Source organism: Dendropsophus ebraccatus, chromosome 4 (assembly GCF_027789765.1).
Source record: "Dendropsophus ebraccatus isolate aDenEbr1 chromosome 4, aDenEbr1.pat, whole genome shotgun sequence".
Classification (NCBI taxonomy): Eukaryota; Metazoa; Chordata; class Amphibia; order Anura; family Hylidae; genus Dendropsophus; species Dendropsophus ebraccatus.
This window is the reverse complement of record NC_091457.1, coordinates 91,190,178-91,205,994: the sequence shown is the minus strand read 5'-3', so window position 1 is coordinate 91,205,994 and position 15,817 is coordinate 91,190,178. Positions and strand designations below refer to the sequence as shown.

Here is a 15,817-nt window from a genome sequence, read left to right as displayed (position 1 = left end):
CGTTCATTCTATTGCTGGGATCCCAAGTAGTAAACTATTGTAGTAACATTTGTAACTAACGACTATCATTCTCTGTGTTATGGTGAACAATTTCAGGTTGTTCCCAAAGGCTCTATTTTACAATCGTTTATCGTTAAAAATTGCTTCGTCTAAAGGCCGTATCACACGAAACGATTATCGCCCGTATTTGGCTCAGTGTAATAAAAGTCAACGATCAGATCATTATCTTTCAACATGTTGGAAGACAAACGACCTTGATAACAACGATCTGCTGCAGTCACTCTGTGCCAAAGGAGAGGAAGCTGCATACTGCCACTATCCTTTATGGGCCCCTCACACAGCTCCCCGCATCACCCTGGCCCTTACCCACTCGCTCTCGGCTTACCTGTCAGGTCAGTGCTCGCTTATGTCCTTATGATCCCCTTATGTCATAGGGATTTAACAAATAGGACGTGTACAACCAACAATGATGGAAGTAAAGGGATGCACAAACAATACAGCAAATATTTATGTGCCCCATCTGCATGATAATAAAGCCATGTAAAAGGCATCCTGCAGCAGTCTGCCTGGGAGTCTTGTAAAGCTGGATGACAACCAGTAGAAAAATTGTCATTTTATAGAAGCTGTTCCAACAGGATCTGGCATCAGAGCTGTCAGCCATCAGAGGTCAGCCACAAATGCAACGTCTATGAGGCCGGGCAGACCTTTTTCCATCAGCTATTGTCAGGGTATAGAATGGACCTTATTTGCCTCGGGATTAGTTTTTCCATAATATATAAGAAGTCAGAGTTGACTTTCAGCCATATATTCACCCACACATGCCTCCAATCATTTGAAATAACATACATGGGCACTACAGTGAGGCACGGCACATCTTCTATCTGTAATAGAAACATGTTAATATGATGTTGTGTTAATGTTTGAGGTGTATGTGACACCACTGACACCAGGAAGAGTAATAATTGCTGCCAGCCCTGGAGCCAGGGAGCTTATTACTTTATTCGGTTTAGCTTTCATAGGTACGTAGGCTCCATTAATATAAATGACAGCGGTAACAATGTTCTGTTTACCTGGGACTGCGCCAAGTGAGCGTCAGCACAAAGCTGCCATCAATTAATAAGCTGAAGTGCTTCTCCCCATGTCCCATTTCTTATCTCCAGACTGCTCACTATTCAGTTTGTGCCTTATGAAAATAAAAGAGAACATGCCCCATATTTCTTGTGGCTTAAAATAAACGCTGGCACATAAGACAGATGTAGCATTTCATTGAACGTAGTATTAATAGATCTGCAGGTAGCAGTGAGAACTCATAATATTAAAATCTTTGCCTGATGATTATAACAAGCCATTGCTCATTTCTATTTACAGCTTGATATCTTAAAAGAACATGCCCCTTCCACACAGATATGTAGTGGACAGTATTAATTTGCTGTGGTATTCACAAATATAGAGCCCTTACAGGGGTATTCCCATGTCAGAAAGTTACACAGATTTGTAATTTTAAAAAAAAAAATTCTTTATTTACTGAGCACACGGGAAAGGCACAGCAACACGCCCGCCAGACTCCAGCATGTCATCCATGAAACCGTAACAAAGTGCAAAGTCAAAAAAGTCAAACAAAAGGATTATACAAAGCAATGGTTCATGACAACCGAAAGGCACTAATAGCAGTCAAGGCCGGTAGTCTAGGGGGGGCAAGGCCCATCACCGCCCCTCAGACCATTTTCTATAGTAAGGGAAAATCTGCACCCAGAAGAGACAGGCCCGGCGCAGAAGGGAAGAAGGAAAAGAGAAGAGAGAGGAGGACGGGAGAGGAGGAAGAGAAGGAGAAAGGTAAGAGAAGGGGAAAAGGACCAGGGGAAGGAGGAAGGGGGGAAACAGATTTGTAATTTACTTTGATTTAAAACTTTAAAGCTTTTCAGTACTTATCAGCTGCTGTATGTCCTGCAAGAAGTGGTGTATACCTTCTAGTTTGACACAGTGCTCTCTGCTGCCACCTCTGTCCCTGACAAGAACTGTCCAGAGCAGTAACAGATCCCCATAGAAAACCTCTTGTGCTCCGGACAGTTCCTGTAATGGACATAGGTGGCAGCAGAAAACACTGTGTCAAACTAGAAGGAATACACCACTCGTAGCAGGACATACAGCAGCTGATAAGAACTAGAAGATTTGAGATTTTTTTTTAAAGGTTTTATAGAGCCTTTTTTTATTTATAGTTTTTTTTATTTATAGAGCTTTTTCAAATAACCAACAGTTACAACCATACTACAAATAAACAACAGGCCTTCACAGGCATCAAGTCGCACCGTATAGCACCAGGACATAGATAATATCAGACAGCACTAGTATAATGTACAGTCATGGCCAAAAGTTTTGAGAATGACACAAATATTTTCACATGATCTGCTGCCCTCTGGTTTTTATGTGTGTTTGTCAGATGTTTTTATCACATACAGAAATATAATTGCAGTCATATTATGAGTAACAAAAGCTTATATTGACAGTTAGAATGAGTTAATGCAGCAAGTCAATATTTGCAGTGTTGACCCTACTTCTTCAGGACCTCTGCAATTCTCCCTGGCATGCTCTCAATCAACTTCTGGACCAAATACTGACTGATAGCAGTCCATTCTTGCACAATCAACACCTGCATTTTGTCAGAATTTGTTGGTTTTTGTTTGTCCACCCGTCTCTTGATGATTGACCACAGGTTCTCAATGGGATTAAGATCTGGGGAGTTTCCAGGCCATGGACCCAAAATCTCTATGTTTTGTTCCCTGAGCTATTTAGTTATCACCTTTGCTGTATGGCAAGGTGCTCCATCATGCTGGAAAAGGCATTGTTGATCGCCAAACTACGCTTGGACGGTTGGGAGAAGTTGCTCTTGGAGGACATTCTGGTACGATTCTTTATTCATGGCTGTGTTTTTAGGCAAGACTGTGAGAGAGACGATTCCCTTGGCTGAGAAGCAACCCCACACATGAATGGTTTCAGGATTCTTTACAGTTGGCATGAGACAAGACTGGTGGTAGCGCTCACCTCGTCTTCTCCGAATAAGCAGATTTCCCAAACAATCGGAAAGGGGATTCATCAGAGAAAATGAGTTTACCTAAGTCCTCAGCAGTCCACTCCCTGTACCTTTTGCAGAATATCAGTCTGTCCCTGATGTTTTTTCTGGAGAGAAGTGGCTTCTTTGCTGCCCGCCCTCCTTGAGACCAGGCCTTGCTCCAAGAGTCTCCGCCTCACAGTGTGTGCAGATGCACTCACACCTGCCTGCTGCCATTCCTGAGCAAGCTCTGCACTGCTGGTAGCCCCATTCCGCAGCTAAAACACTTTTAAGAGACGGTCCTGGCGCTTATTGGTCTTTCTTGGGCGTCCTGGAGCCTTTTTGGCAACAATGGAACCTCTCTCCTTGAAATTCTTGATGATGCGATTGTTGACTGAGGTGCAATCTTTCTAGCTGCGATACTCTTCCCTATTAGGCCATTTTTGTGCAGTGCAATGATGACTGCACGTGTTTCTTTAGAGATAACCATGGTTAACAGGAGAGAAAAAATGATGACAAGCACCAGCCTCCTTTTAAAGTGTCCAGTGGTGTCATTCTTATTTAATCATGACAGATTCATCTCCAGCCCTGTCCTCATCAACACCCACACCTGTGTTAATGGAGTAATCACTGAAACGATGTTAGGTGGTCCTTTTAAGGCAGGGCTGCAATGATGTTGAAATGTGTTTTGGGGGATAAAGTTAATTTTCTAGACAAATATTGACTTTGCAAGTAATTGCTGTTAAGCTGATCACGGAGTATATGCAAATTGCCATTTTAAAAACTGAAGCAAAACCTTTGGCCATGACTGTCGAGTCCCAAGTACAGGTCAGTCATATCAACAGTGACATAGCTCATAAGAGGTCTCAGACTCAGGGAACAACTCCCAAATAAAAAGATAACAGATTAAATCATGGGACTAATGTCTGGGGCCCGCCAGAAAAAGACATAAAGACTACACACACCACTCATTCACCTTACACACTGTGCGACACTCCTAAACTCCATCCCCAAGCCAGTAAGTGAGACCGTCTTAACCATTTAATACTGTGTCTGAGAGGTCGTCTCAGGTACAGCCAGCGCAACCATATTTTATCAAATTTTTGGGGGCAATTTAGTTTTTGATATAGTACCCTATAGATTGGAATATACGAGTTAACCAGAGATTTCCATTGTGATAGAGTGGGAGTGTCTGGAGATTTCCATGCCATGATTACCACCTTTCTGGCACAAAATAGCACAATACGGAAAAAAAGGTGCTTGTACGTGCCAAACATAATACTGTCAATGATTCCAAGCAAGCATACCTGGGGTGACAGAATCCGTGGGAAGGCAAAATGCTGGAGTAGGAACAACAGCACAGATGACCAGAAAGGTAGCACTCTAGGGCATGAAAATACTGAGTGTATAAAAGTTCCAGTATCTCCCTGACAACGAAAGCAGGTATCATCCGCTGCCATACCTAGTTGTTTTAAACGGGCAGGAGTGAAATAGACTGTATAAGGACATCGTGGGCACTCACCTCTGATGACAGGAAATAATCAGTAACATCTTCCCAATCATCTGCTGAAAGTTCGGGAATATCACTCAACCATTTGGTATAAGCCTGGTCATAGGGTTTGTGGTTTGCCGACTGGAGGAGAGTGTAAATATTTGTTAGGGGTTTGTCCAGATCTTCACTATGTAGCAGGGACTCAAGACTAGACTCTGATAAGGTGACTGGAGAAACTGGAATGGATCAATGGGGGAGCAGTTCAGCAGGGTCTGCAGTTCCCTAGAAGAAACCATTCCAGAGGGGCCAGAAAGCAATTGACCCAGATATTTAAGCCCCCTAGAGGTTCAGTACCCCATAGCTGGGTGGTCATCAAAACAGGGCAAATGGGGATTTAGCCACAGAGGAGTCTTGGGAGAAAGATTTGGGGTGGGACAGTGTAATTTCCTCTGCCTGAGTCCAGGCGACTACCACTGCACTCACCGGGAGCAAAAGGGCATCTCCCACCCTCCTAAACCTAAAAATTGTATTTGCCAGTCCTTCGTAAGAACCTATGAGAGCCCCATAAATAGAAGAGCCTGCATTGCTATAGTCAACATCAAGCCACCAGTGGGTATAAACTAGCTGCGAGGCCAGGTAGTAGGAAGAGAAGTTGGGAGCTGCCAGCCCACCAAAATCCTTGGGGGCCTGCAATGTAAGGAGGCTAAACCGAGGGGACTGTCCCTTTCAGTAGGAGGCCCGTAGCACGCTATCTAATTGCTTAAAGTATGAGAGAGAGATGGGGGTAGGACAATTATGCAGGAGATATGTAAATTTTAGGAGACATATCATTTTCACAATGTTGATTCGCCCAAGCAGTGAAAGAGGAAGGGATCCCCACGCCTTGAGTTTGGATTCAGTATTAGACAGAAATGGATCTAATTTTAAGATTTTATTGTCAGCAACCTTAGGGGAAACAATAATTCCAAGATATTTAAATTGCTGGACTACAGGAATGGTGGTTGGATGGAGATGGGGAGATGAGATAGCTTTAGGAAAGGAAAGAAAAAAGGAGGGATTTATCTCAGTTCAAACACAGTCCAGAACAGGCCCCAAACTGGTTCAATAGAGAGAGTAAGGAGGCAAGGGACGGACCGTTTATCAGCCAAATATATGAGGCCGTCGTCCGCATAAAGGGATACTTTCTCAACTATTGAACCACGAGGGATGCCCACTATGGAGTCTAGGTGCCTCATTGCTACGGCTAATGGCTCTATAGCAAATGCAAATAGGAAGGGGGATAGGGGGCAGCCCTGTCTTGTGCTCCGTCTAAGGGGGAACCGGGGCAGATATGTCCAAGTTCGTTTTGACCTGTGCAGTGGGGTCCGAGTACAAAAGACTTGAGATTTTAAAATAAAATTAAATTACAAATTAATATAACTGGCGATTTAAAATATATTTTTTGCCTGAGTATCCCTTTAAGTGTGCAAATATTCTGAATGGGAAGATGGGAGAAAGTCAATACCAAACATCTCTGGTGGTAGTGTCTGTTGCATAGAGAAGAAAGGGATCAGGCAGATTTAAAGGGGTATTTCCGGAAGGCTAAACTGGCCACGAGCAGCAGGTATGGTCAATGAAAGTATAAGGTGTATGGGGGCCTCAGATTGCATGGAGGCACAACATCAAGTGGCCAAGACGTTAGGCTTTTTTGTCTGGTATGAAGTATTTTTTAGTAAATTAATTGATTTGCAAATATGAGGGAGAGAAGTTATGTGTAGTGTGTCTTTAAGATTCAGTGTGCAGGGTGATTCTCTATTCAGGAGATTTTTTATCTTTAAAAAAGTTTTACTGTTTCACGATGAGATATTAAAACCTCATCTAACAGTTTCCTGGCAAACTGACTCGGTGGCTAATGAAGCAGAAATGACATTTAAATGTATTATATGCAGCTCCCGGTGATGGCAATGAGATGTTCTGTTGTAATCAGAAAACAGATACAACTCCACCATAAAGTGACTATTACAAGCCATTCAGACTCATTACATTGCAGCCAATGCTCTAAGACCTGCAGCTTATCCTTAGACAGAAACATCAAGAACCCAAAGAAGATTCCTTTGTACTTCACATCCATGTCTCCAAGTTGTTCACATGAAAAATTTAAATTCATTTTAATTTTAAAAAACATTTTCCATTACACACTTATCAACTGGATCCAATATCCACAGCAGAGGCACATACTTTACTTATCACATCCAAAGCAGCGTAAAAATGTGCAGAGATTCTCTAGTATAATGCACACGTCATCACAATGCATTCTGGGAGGTTTTTATTTTTCAAGGTACCAGATTTAAAGTGTACCTGTTGGGTATGATGACTTTTCAAGATAAGCTGATGTGTGTACAAGAGAATTCGCACTATATGGGGGCCCAACATCAATAGTATTTGCATACACAGGAGGAGGAGGACCTGTACCTTTGTGTAAAGCCTAAAAAGCATCAGTAATATGGTAGGCATGATAAAGCTGTGGTGAGTAGTCTAAACTGTGAACTATGTATAAAAGTCCTGGGGTGAGATCGGCCAAGTAAGGCTGTTAATCGTTAGGTGTAATAGGGCCTATACAGAGAGGTCTCTTTGTCTGTTAACCCAGACAATTCCTCTTCAATCTCCCCCTCCATAGGCATGCTTGTAACTTGATCCCCGAGCTAGCAACAGGAGGAAAGGTCTGGGACTGAGATTCTTGATAATTTTTGTCTGATAAGATATATAACTGGTTTTTACTTCCATTACACGTCTATGCAGGGAGTTGGGAAGCCTGAGTGGCACAAGAAAATAAACCACAACCACTTTGCATTGCAACAGCTTTATTTTCTCATATCGGACAATTTTTTTACCTGACAAAAGCAATAAATCACTCCATAGATGAATTATCCTGTTATTGATAATAAGATAATAGTAACTCATTACATGCCATTTATTAAGAATGGGATATGAGACTTACACCTCACTAAGGATGGTAAAAAGTTGTTAACTTTAGATTGAATAAAGTAGGAGTAGACCAGTTTAGTAGCTTTATCATGACTTACAGTAAAACTGTCAACTGGAATTTATTTCTAAACTGCTAAAACTGTTAGATCGCTGTTAGGTCATGGAGACACATGGTACCTCATATATACAGCTGTGCTACCACAACTAGCACAATTGTCCAGTGCAACATATGCTTTCCCAAGTTTCTAAAAATGCTGCACACTAAACGCCTCCTCACTCCCCCTCCCAATCCTAATACCACTTGATCAACACTTAGCTGCAAAATGAGTCCCAAGCAGGATCAGGGATGGGAGGGGAGTGAGGAGACATCAAAACACACAACATTTCAGTAGTTTAGGAGAATTAAAAAAAAATAAAAATAAATGTTTTTTTTCCCTATGTTCTGGAAGCACAGTTAGATATATGAAAGGTACCTTGACCAAACAACATGTCTCCTTGACCAAACAACTATTTAACAGTACATATAAAGAAGAGTGTACATTTACCTCAAAAACAATACTGCCCAATGTGCTACTGCACAGACAAATGCAATGTGAGCAATTAATGATTTACTGAACATGATCACTGATGCTGCGTTTACACGAAACGATAATTGGCCTGATCGTACGATTAACGATGTCGGAGTAACGATTTTTTTTTCATAACGATCAGCGTTTAGACGGTATGATATATCATACGGAAAATTATCAGTGAGCAACCAACAATGATTTGAGAACATGTTGAAAGATTAAGTTGAATGATTTTTCGCTTGTCGCTTGATCGTTCGATTATCGCTCAAATGCGATCGTTATCACGAATCTTTCAACGGTAATCGCTTCGTCTAAACGCACCATTAGGCTGGTATTGGCCAAACCCATCCTCTCTACTCAGAACACATGGCCGAGGAAGTATACAAAACATCAGAAATGTATGGCCAGCAATGATGCTTTCTGCTGGGTTAGTGCCTTGTACAGACTATGCGCCACTGTAACACATTTACAGCAAAGTACTGTGCATTACAGAGTATGATAGAACCCAAACTGCAGTCAACAGAAGATTTTGGCTGGTGTCATCACAATTTCTTATAATGTTCCATACTCCACAGTCCTTTTGTTGCTCCAATGTTATTTGCAGATTAAATTTAAACCAATACACCATCACATGAGACGCACAAACCAGTTCCAGACAGTCTCCACCTGACTTCCTAAAACCTTAGTTGCTAGAAGCTAAGCCACAACACGGAGCTGCATCCAACATACTAAGTCAATTTACTCACCTGAAAATAATTGGCTTTGGGTCTAAAATTCCTGTACAGATACAAGGTAATCCTATTGCTGCACAACTTCACCTTAAAATCATTTACTGGAGCTTACAATGTCCTGTCAGGTTTATGTCTCTGCTCGCAGAGCAGTAGGCTGTAATCTCTAGACTGGAGGTGCACAAAGCCTAACTCTAGGATGACTGAGAGTTTGTTACAAATGGATCCAGTCTGGACAATACTTTGTGAATGAAGGCAAAACCAGAAGCTGACACGCTGACACACACACACAAACACACAAAAATAGAAAGATTTTTACATTTATCTGTGTTTTGGACCCACTGCCCATTTTGACTATAACAAATTTGACTATGGCAACCAAAATATAACATGTGAATCCAACTTTACATATAGAAGCAGGGATGTGGTAACACACTAGCTTAAAGTATAAACAGAAGGGAGAGAGCTCTTGGAGGGCATCTCACATTGCCTATAGCTAGGGAGCAATGCACATAAGTAGTTTGTAAAGGACAATTATATGAGCTGTGTGTAGAGAAAAATCTACAGTAGAGAGTGCACAGTAAATCTTACAGACAGCAAAGGAAAAACTAATCATCTTTTTAATGAAGACCCTAAAAGGAAAATGTAGATTTTGCACCATAAGTACAAAAAAAAAAAAAAAAAAAAAAAAAAGGTTTTCAAAAGGTGTCCATAGCGTTCAGATCCACAAAGAGAAATTCCATGCAAGAGAGACAGAAGCGCTTTGCATTTTTGAATGAGGTGTGAGCAGAATGAATTACGACTTCAGTAATGTGACTGGTTACGTGTACATTTATCAGCACTGACATCCTAATACATGGGATAGTGGAGGGAGAGAAATGATTAACTCGTCTGCCTCGCTCCAAGCTCAAGTTTCATCAGCCTTCATTGCTTAATTATGATGCTTAATATCTGTGAGATGAGTGCGCTTCCATCATGCTGCAGCCATCAACAATAACGGACAGTTCCATTTACTTTGTATAAAGGGAAAGAAAAATAATGCACTGTAAAGTGAGATACTTAACCCTTGTTTGTTACAAAGTGTCACTTATTGGGTTACCATTAAATACTGCAGGGCAGGGCTAGACAGCGACCTCAGTCATATAAACTATTACTTGATTGCAGACCTTTGCCCTGATTGCCACTGTCTATGCATTTGCACACATAACAAAACAACTGTAAATTGAAAAGGCATGGTTACAGAGGTGAAAATAAGTATACCAGTGAACCTGTATATACTATTGCTACAACCCTTCCTACTATCACATACATTCTGAGGGGGTTCTACAATGGTGGCCAAGCATAAGCATAGTGGCACCAAACAACTGTAAAGGAGGTAAAGATTGGGTCAGTAAGAGACAGTGAGGACTGGGCCTTATCCAGTATGACAGCCTCTTACTGTTTATCTTACAGACTATAAAGCAAACAAACTCCCACCGTGTTCACTCAAAATGTTTCCCATGTATTTGCTGGGCCCTAAAAGCGTAACCTTCAGAACCAGGGCTGGTAAAGGCAACTCAAGCTGCTGGGTATCTGTAGGATATCAAACATTAAAGTGATAGTGTCACCCCCTTTCCATTTCAGTTGTCAGCTCCATGCTATTCTGGACATTTCATATCTTACCATATAAAGGATTTCTTGGTGGTCTCTCCCAGTCCTGAGCGGAAAGACCACCAAGAAATCCTTTATACAGTAAGATATGTTGCTGATAGCTCCTTATATGGAAAGGGGGTGACAATATTTTAAGAAGAGCAGCTTCTCCTTTAATATCTGTATTCGGATATAAGTGCTCTGAGCGGTCCAGCTGATGGAAGTGATGCCGCATCTCAGCCACAATAATAAAAGTGAACACAAATGAAATAAACCAGAAACACATTGTTCCCCTAAGCTGGAGGGGCAATCACTTAGCTGTGCTCACTCAATCTTCAGCTCCTCATTACCCAGTTTTGCTAATCCAATCTATTTATACAGAAGTCCATAAAGCTTGCCATAAGGAATAATAGGCAAATCAAATGGGGCAGTGACTTAATTAGCTCATCAATGTGAAGGAATAATGAAAATGCGCTGTGTGCAGATACCTTGAATGTAATTCTGTGCTGCCGTTGTTATATTTGCTGCCTCTCTCCCAAATCCCAAAGTCTGGCACTCGGTATGCTCTTTCCACGCAGAATACTAAGTTCTGGATGAAGGATACCTAGAACAGGAGAAAATAGTTATGACAATCAGCACCATGGGGCCGGAGGTGGGTGATTAAACTGTATAAAAACCCTATATGGGCAGCAAATAAATGAAACCTAGAATATGCAAGAGACCAAAAGGGAATGAAAAAGGCGGGGGGAGCATATACCTGCAGAAAAGAGAGGCAGTGAATAAACTGGAATGAGAAGGGTAAAGCCAGTGGGATGGGCTAGTAGCATAGAGTCATAGGTAGATGGGCTTGAGATAGACTAAAGGCCCTATTCCACGGAACTTTTTCGAACGATTATCGTTCACAAAATCGTTCAAACGATCGCTCGTTAACGATATTTGTTCTGTAGAATAGCTGTAAACGAGCGAACGACAACAGCGAAATCGTCGTTGAGTCGTTCACTATTTTTTTTCAACATGCCGAAAAAAAATCGTTGGTCTTTCAACAATAATTCGCTAATCTTTTCGTTGAATAAAAAAAATCTTTCAGTCGTTCTTGAAATGTCTACCTACATTTCCCCACGTTTTAAACGATGTAACGACCGCAAAAAAATCGTTACACTACAGATATCGTTCACATTCCCACTCGTATTATGTGTTATCGTTCGCTTAAAAAAATCGTTAAGTGCTCGTTAACGAGCGGTCGTTGGAGCGAGTCTATGAACGATAATCGTTCCGTGAAATAGGGCTATAAAGGTTTAGAGCAGAGTAGCAGCAGGGTCCCTGGTCAGACAGGGCAAGATTCAAAAAGTTATCCTGGCTTACAAAATTATGGCCACTTTCTTCAACAAATTACACTATTCTTGCCCTTAGTTCCATGTGAAGTAAATGAAGCCAAGTTGCAATACCACACACAACCTGAGGACAGCTATGGTGCCATTTCTGCAAGAAAGTAGCTGTGTTCTTTTTTTTTTTTTTAAACCACCAAAGAGGTTATTCAGGATTTGAAAAAACAGCTGGAGCAATGGATTCAAATGCAAGTTCTATTACATGGTTCAGAGTAGAAAGCCTTATTGTACACTGCATTTGCCTTAAGCCCCCATTATACGGTGGGTATTGAGGAGCAAACGAGCGCTGTCAGCTATTAAACGCGTTGGCAGCTAGCGGGTGAGAGGCTGAGAGGTGTGCCAGCCGCCCCCAGTGGGAGGAAACCCCCGCCCGCTGAGGGAGTCTCCACCTCCAGTGCTTCAGCCCCGGCCGGTACCTGGTAATAGACCGGCACCGTGTGCGGGAACTGGGCCACGGTTCAAAAAGAGGACCGCGGCACTGGCTTCCCACCTTTCATACAGATTAAGTGGTCACATGAGAAAGAAGAAAATGAGAGAAAACATCACAAAAGCATACAAGATCATAATAATGCAAAGACAAACAATGAATAACCTCTGCAGCACTGGGGAGCAAAATTCCCCCAAAAGGCAAACCATCAAATACTGTATACACAAACAGTGGGCAACTGGGTATACAGGCCAAGATTACCCCCACCCTCCGACAAGACAACTGCATAGAGATGGAGGGTCGTAATTAGTAATAGAGATACATGGGCATTTCTGATCTAAACTAGAAAGACAAGTCTGCTCAAAAATCTCTTCTGCTTAAAGTTCCTTTCAGACAAATAGACAATAAGCCAATACTAATACCACTCAACAGCATTTAGGTCACGCAGCCCTCATTGAAAGGACAACTCATAGGGGGCAAATGCCAAAAGTGACCAGTTTTACGAAAGATCACTCAATAATTTGTGCGCCATTATCATAAACAAAACATGCCCGTTTACATGGGAGGGAGTGCTGCTGGTAAATGATGACAATGTCTGCATAAATCAATGTGATCACCCGACAAATGATCGGATCATCAGCTGATCACTCGGCCTATTACATGGGGCAATGACTGGGTCATTTGTATGATAAGTGTCCTGTATAAAAGGGCCAAAATTGTTTCTAAGGGTCTAATACTGCAGCAAAGAGATGTCACCTTAACATTTCTCGGCTGCAAAACCTCAGGAAATGTTTTATGCTAGTAATACTGCAAGAATAGATAGGACAGGAAAGAAGAGACTGCAAGAAAATGGAACTGATAGACAAAGACAAAGTAAAGCATGATTGAGAAATCAAAGGCCGAGGGTTCCAGAGAGCAAGATGAAAGGAGGAAGATGCAAAACTCCATCCTCTGGGTATTGGAACATCATTGTGTAATTAAGTGAAGTAGAAATTGATCAAAGGAAACCACAGTCTTATGTAACCTGCAGATACAGGAGCATCAGAAAACTGCTTCTACCCTTTAATAGTGAAAACCACACATGGCTTCATAAGAAAAAGGTAGTCATTGCCCAGCCTCCTGAACAAATTTCAGTAAGATGCAATTTGAACCACCCATTTTAATGGGTACGGTAAGTGATAGGGGTTGTTACTGTCCCTTTAGGAAAAAGAAAAGCATTGTACAGCACCCGAAAACCAATTCAGTGCAACAGCTATTTTCCCCGATTTATAAGAAATTGGGTACAGTATAGGTAGCAAGTGACTGTTCAGCAGGAGAGACAAGATTAATGGAACAGCAGTTATCGTAATTCATTACCAGTGAATAAGTAGGTGATCATGAACTATAGAAGAACCCTTTAAAGTGTCACTGTCGTTTAATTATTATTATTTTTTTTCCAGAAATCAATAGTACAGGCGATTTTAAGAAACGTTGTAATTGGGTTTATTAGCTGGTTGTCTATGGAGAGGGGAGGGGTTGAGGGAGATGAGGCACCAAAACAGGACCTCAAAGAGTTAATTTACAGCTACATCTAACGGTCTATCTTCTCTGAAGTCAGCACTGACCTCTGAATGCCGGCTTTCACACAGCTCCCACTGTGTAATCCTTTGTTCTCTGCCAGTGACTAATCTCCCTCCTCCCCTCTTTATAGATTACACAGGGCACGTCTGATGTAAAAGAGCCGTGATTTCCTGATAATAGACAGTGAATGAGAGAGAGGAGGGGGTGGACCTGGGGAAAGTCTTTTTGAATGCAGATATTGGCATATGTGCCTAATAAACCAATTACAAAGTTTCTTAAAATCGCCTGTACTATTGATTTCTGCAAAAAAAACAAAACAAAAAAAACTGACAGTGACTCGACTCTTCAAACTTATATTATGTCTTAACTGGTCATTCAACTGTACAATGAGGACATATGGCACCACATGCTTTGCCTGGTTTAGAAAACATTTGTATTCCCCATGAATGAACAATTCTGGATCATCTTTGCTTATAGCTTTGTGCAATTCTTCTTTTATTCTAATTAGAAATGTATGCCTAATAACAGGTTGTTACTAGTGGGGGGCGGTGTCCCTACGCTCTCTGGCACTGTCAGCTCTGATTGGATAGTTGCACACAGTATAGGAAAGTGGCCCCAACTGGTAACAGCAGTGAAAGAAAAGGTGTTCCAGAACAGTTATTTCATGATAAATTTACTGAAACAGACAGGCTAGGCGAGGCTAACAGTCCAACCTAAAGAGGACCCAGACATACCTCAAAGGCAAGTAACACTATTTCTGTGGAGAAAGATTTTTTTTTTTTTCTCATGAAAAAAAAAAAAAAAAAAAAAAAAAAAAAGGATTACAAAAACAACCTAAAATGCAAAACACAGTTTCTACGGTAACCTCCATAAAACCAGAGTAAGTGGCTGTCAAAGCCATTACTGGAGTTCATCTTCCAGGGAGTTAGATTCCATTTACACAAAGGGATTTAAATGCAATGTAAATATTGAAAGATTCATTAAGTCCAATAAGAGAGGCTGCAGTTAAGTAAAAGCCACAGCAGGAGGACTTAACGTGGAGGTGGGGAGGAGAATGGAATACTATTATATTAATATGGGCTTCAGAGGGCGACTGTTCGTAAGTCAAAGCCGACTTCTCTTTCCTTAGCAGAATGCATTCTGTACATAATCAGCTCGCTCCTTAGCAAGTCCTGCAGTCAGAATATGGATTTAGGAAGAAGACGGAGATGCGGTTGCCTGTGAACGATAAGGTGAAGAAAGCCAGGGCCAATCTCTCAGTAATAGCCTGTCTGCCGGCAACGCAAAGGAAATACATTTTTACACGCATAAGAACAGAAACCCAGACGGAAAATGAAATTGTAATCGCTACTCAATAAAAATACAAAAACAAATAGGATTTCACTTCTCTGAGTCTTTTAACGGAGAACATGGAAGCATTACAAATCAGGAGAAAGAAAACACATGAAATTATGCTGAGTGAGGGTGTTAAAGCGACTCTGTACCCACAATCTGACCCCCCCCAAACCACTTGTACCTTCGGATAGCTGCTTTTAATCCAAGATCTGTCCTGGGGTCCTTTCCGCAGGTAATGCAGTTATTGTCCTAAAAAACAACTATTAAACTGGCAGCCCTTGCCCAACGGGCGTGGCCTAGATTGTGTATGCCTTAGGCTGGCACACCATCTCTGTCCCTCCTCCCCTCCCTCCTCATCATTAGGAATGCTCCAGGCAGATTGTCTCCTCTTCCCCACCTGCGTCAGCCCGGCACATGGGCTGGATCGTTAAGGCACCTGTGCAATTTTCAGATAAGAGAAAATGTTCCAGTGGCATTCCTAATGATGGAGAGGGTAGGGAGGAGAGACGGCGTGGTTGAGCAAAGTTAGGGCACAGATATTCTAAGCCACTCCCACTGGGCACCGGGCTGCAAGTTTAACCCCTTGCCTCCGCAGCCTGTTTTGTCCTTAATGACCAGGCTCATTTTTCTAAATCTGACCTGTCTCACTTTATGCGCTTATAGCTCAGTGATGTTTTAATGT

General features: G+C 41.7%; 1 protein-coding gene across 3 annotated transcripts in view; it reads right to left on the bottom strand.

The window, feature by feature from the left end:
• PHKB (phosphorylase kinase regulatory subunit beta) overlaps positions 1 to 15,817 on the bottom strand; it is a 143,486-nt gene that overhangs the window by 75,738 nt on the left and 51,931 nt on the right. For all 3 annotated transcript variants that reach the window (XM_069966248.1, XM_069966247.1, XM_069966246.1), the window contains one exon: positions 10,917 to 11,032. In XM_069966248.1, the coding sequence (XP_069822349.1) occupies positions 10,917 to 11,032 (116 nt within the window). The remainder of the gene's footprint in view (positions 1 to 10,916; positions 11,033 to 15,817) is intronic.